Below are 3,939 nucleotides of genomic sequence, written 5' to 3'. Positions count from 1 at the left end.
ATTAATTCCCAAAGGAGACTGCTTTGTGCTCTATAAATACCTGTTGAATGAATGAATGAATCCTTTCCCTCTCTCTCTTACTTCCCTCTTCCTAATTAGAATACAGTATATTCTCTATTTATAATACTCTCTCTGGACTTTGCTGCCTTTTTTCCCCCCATTTTTCACAGTTCACTTTTTTATTTAAGAAGAGGCATCTCACAGTTTTCTCACTCCTTGTTCTCTTTACTGTCCTCTGAATTTTCAGACTTTGCTTTGACATTTTCGCCCCCTTGTTAGCCTTTTCTCATTGTCTAGTCTCTTTGATGCTGCATTATTGATGCCACATTCTTGGAAATACTCTTGGTTCTTTTACCTTTGTAGCTGTTTCTTCTGTATTTCCTTTGTTGACGTCCTTCTGCTCTATAACACTGAGCAAAATGTGACGATTTATGTTTGCGATTTGTTCTTTTCTCTCTCTGCCCTTTCTTTGCAGTATCTCAGCTGCGTGTCTGCACTTTGACCTTCGTCTGTCATTTATGTATGGCTGATCCTCCAGTATACATAAATTGCTTTTACTACTCATTTCTGCATCACTCTTAAATACTTCCTGGATGCCAGGACTGAAATTTCTGTCATCATAAAGAGCATGTGTAAAATTTGGAATGTTAGGATACATGTCTCAGGTGCCCATCACTAGAATGTTGCCTCCTAAACTTTCCATGCTAACAGTCCTACCGGCAAAGGATAGCAGCTTCCTGTGCATTGTCTTTTCTGTCTGGAATGCCCTTTTCTTTGTTTTGGCCAGCTGTCTTTTTAAGCTCAAGTTCAGAGATCTGCATATCACCAAGCTTTCTAGGATGACACCAGACCTTACTGACTTTATAGGCTTTGAACTTCTGCCACATTCATTTATCTGTTGCCTGGCACTCCTCCTATCCTTGTGTGGTACTGTATGTGGAATAAATCGTCTTTATTATAAATGTCTTATCTTGCAGATACCCTGTAATCTTATTCCTCTTCATACTCCTAGTGCTCGATATATAATCGGCACTTAATAACATTTGCTGTGGATGATGGCATCCCCTTTTCATTTCCTTATCTTGTTCCATTTCTAGCACTGAGATTGCTTAAAAAAACAATTAATTTTTCTTATCACCAAACAAACATTTCTTTTCCATAAATGAAATGAAGTGCTCGGACTGAGCTGAATGACAGATTTTCAGCCAGCCTTATTGTGTTCTGCTATGCACTTTTTACAGTACATTATAAAAAGCTTGAAGTGATTATTGGAGAAGTAACTTTTCTCCATCTTTCTTGGTCTTTTGAGTGTCATCTAAAAAGTGGGAATAAAAGAGTCATGAAAAGAGCTAGTAGGATCTTGTGGAAATAAAGTTTTCCATGGGTGAGTTCAAGTGGGGCTGAGGGAGAGGTTGAGAGGGAAAGAGAGACTGTGACTAAATGAGGATGAAAATGCATGTAAAAGGCCACACCCGTTAGACCCAAGCAGCTTGGCAGCATCCAGGAGATACCAGACCAGCCAGGTTGAAGGCTACTTGTAGCAAAGTGTTGTGTATTTCATAAGTATAGGAATTCACGTCAGGGGCATGTTTGCTGTGCGCCCCTACAAAAAGAAGCATTTGTTGTTGTTCAGTCGCTAAGTTGTGTTCAACTCTTTACAGCTTCATGGGCTGCAGTTGTTTTTATGATGAACCATATTTTAATAATAAATTCTTCAGCAATATAGTGATGTGATGGACGCATGGAATAAAGTAGATCCAGTTTACCTACGGTGTCTTTTAAAATCCAGGTATAAGAAATCAGCTGTGATTAAAATTTAGCTCTGTATAGACTTAAAACTCAAACTAATAAGAGTACAATTCCAGACTCAAATTAGGGAACACAAGACTTAACTTCACTTGTTTACTTGATTTTGCTTTGTTCCCATAGGGAGTTTGAAATACTGCCTTGTGATTCTGAACCAGCCTTTGGACAAATGTTTTCGTCATCTTTGGCACAAAGGTAACCTTAATTAGCATTTATATTTCTTTGCTTTCTTACTTTCCTTTGGACTAATGTGACGGTTAAGTATCCCAGAAACCAGGTGGACTACTAAAAAGTGGAATTTATAATATGCTGATTTAAATATTGAGTTATCAGAAGATGTTATTACTGTTTCTCTGCTTATCTGTTCTGTTTATACATGTGGTTTCCAAGCAGTGGACCTCTAAGGACAGAATTATAATATAGCACCACTCTGCTGCTGCTGCTAAGTCGCTTCAGGCATGTCCAACTCTGTGTAACCCCATAGACGGCAGCCCACCAGGCTCCCACATCCCTGGGATTCTCCAGGCAAGAACACTGGAGTGGGTTGCCATTTCCTTCTCCAATGCATGAAAGTGAAAAGTGAAAGTGAAGTCGCTCTGTCGTGCCCGACTCTTAGTGACTCTACTGTATATTATAACTATTATGTGGATGTTTATCCTAAGTACTTACAAGTGTTTGTTCAAGTGTAAATGTTTTTGGCTCCATTGACAGCAAAAAACCTCCACAAGCCTCACTCATTCCAGCATTCAGTAATTAGATTTCTTCAGGATGACTGGAAGATAAAAGAAGAAGACAGTTACCAGTATATTAGAATTTCTAGGGGTGCAGAAAAATATAGTTAAAAATGGAATATTTTTACTGAATTAAACTTCTATGAAGTTTCATGTAAGAAATAGGCTTTATTAACTCTTTTACATTATTCTTGATTTTTATAGAATTAACTCAAGAAAGTAGTATTAAATAGCATTTGCCATTTTGAACCTCTGTTCTTTAATGAAGTCTTGGTTTTTTTTCCCTAAGGGATACTTTTGCTATGTTTTCATTGTAAGTTTTAGATCAAATTAGATAAACAGAAATCTTGATTCATGATATATTGTAGCATATTGTTGATTTTCTTTTACCAGCCCAGACTAGTGTTCTCGTTGTTGAGGTTGTGTGTCTTTGAATTCAAACCTGTTAGGTTAATCAGTTCACATCTGGACAAAGGTAGTTGTGATACTAGAGGGAATAAATTATTATGTAGATAATTTTGTAGAAAGAATTTTTCATGTTCAGTATGCTCAGGATGAAAACTCCTGGTGTTACAAATTTAGCCAACTTTAAATTAGCTAACTTAAAATTTCACATTGTAGTTTTACTAACATTGCCCTAAAAGTAAACAGTTACTCAACTATTAACTTATCTTTCATAGCACTTACTGCTTACTAACCTGTAATTAGGTAGTTATTTGGGTATCTTAAAGCCAAAAGGTCTTTTTTGTCACTTTATCTCTGTTGTCTAGTGCTGTGCGTGGCACATAATTGCTTAGTAATTACAGTGATTGAAAGACAGAATCTAATATAGTTGATATTGCTCATAAAGACCAAAGCAGACTGACTAGGTACATCTTTTTTTACCTGAACTTATTGTATCATGTTTTATAATATTTTTAGGAGCACATGTAAAACTGTGTTTTACAGCAAATTGATAAAATATTCATTGATAGGAGCTGTTAGAAACATTGGATAATGAAAACCACATACTCAGCCTCATATTTTGGGGGTGGTTAATGGTCCTGTTTTGCTCATAGTGTGATATGATGTAGATTTTTGAGCTGACTGAAGTTCTTCATTTCATTAGGTTTTCTGCAGTGAGTTTCATTTGAAAATGTCTCAGGCCTGACGTTCACCAGATAATCAGTTCAGTTCAGTCGCTCAGTCATGTCCAACTCTTTGCGACCCCATGAACTGCAACACACCAGGCCTCCCTGTCCATCACCAACTCCTGGAGCCTACCCAAACTCATGTCCATTGAGTGGGTGATGCCATCAAACCATCTCATCCTCTGTCATCCCCTTCTCCTCCTGCCCTCAATCTTTCCCAGCATCAGGGTCTTTTCCAATGAGTCAGCTCTTTGTATCAGGTGGCCAAAGTA

The 3,939-nt window shown here is 37.5% G+C and overlaps 1 protein-coding gene across 3 annotated transcripts in view; it reads left to right on the top strand.

The window, feature by feature from the left end:
* Positions 1–3,939, top strand: part of TPK1 (thiamin pyrophosphokinase 1) — a 395,885-nt gene that overhangs the window by 80,971 nt on the left and 310,975 nt on the right. For all 3 annotated transcript variants that reach the window (XM_010844870.1, XM_010844867.1, XM_010844869.1), the window contains one exon: positions 1,930–2,001. In XM_010844870.1, the coding sequence (XP_010843172.1) occupies positions 1,930–2,001 (72 nt within the window). The remainder of the gene's footprint in view (positions 1–1,929; positions 2,002–3,939) is intronic.

This window comes from Bison bison, unplaced genomic scaffold (assembly GCF_000754665.1).
Source record: "Bison bison bison isolate TAMUID 2011002044 unplaced genomic scaffold, Bison_UMD1.0 scf7180017864211, whole genome shotgun sequence".
NCBI classification, from domain to species: domain Eukaryota; kingdom Metazoa; phylum Chordata; class Mammalia; order Artiodactyla; family Bovidae; genus Bison; species Bison bison.
The sequence above is the reverse complement of the archived record's forward strand: the minus strand, read 5'-3'. Positions and strand labels throughout refer to the sequence as shown.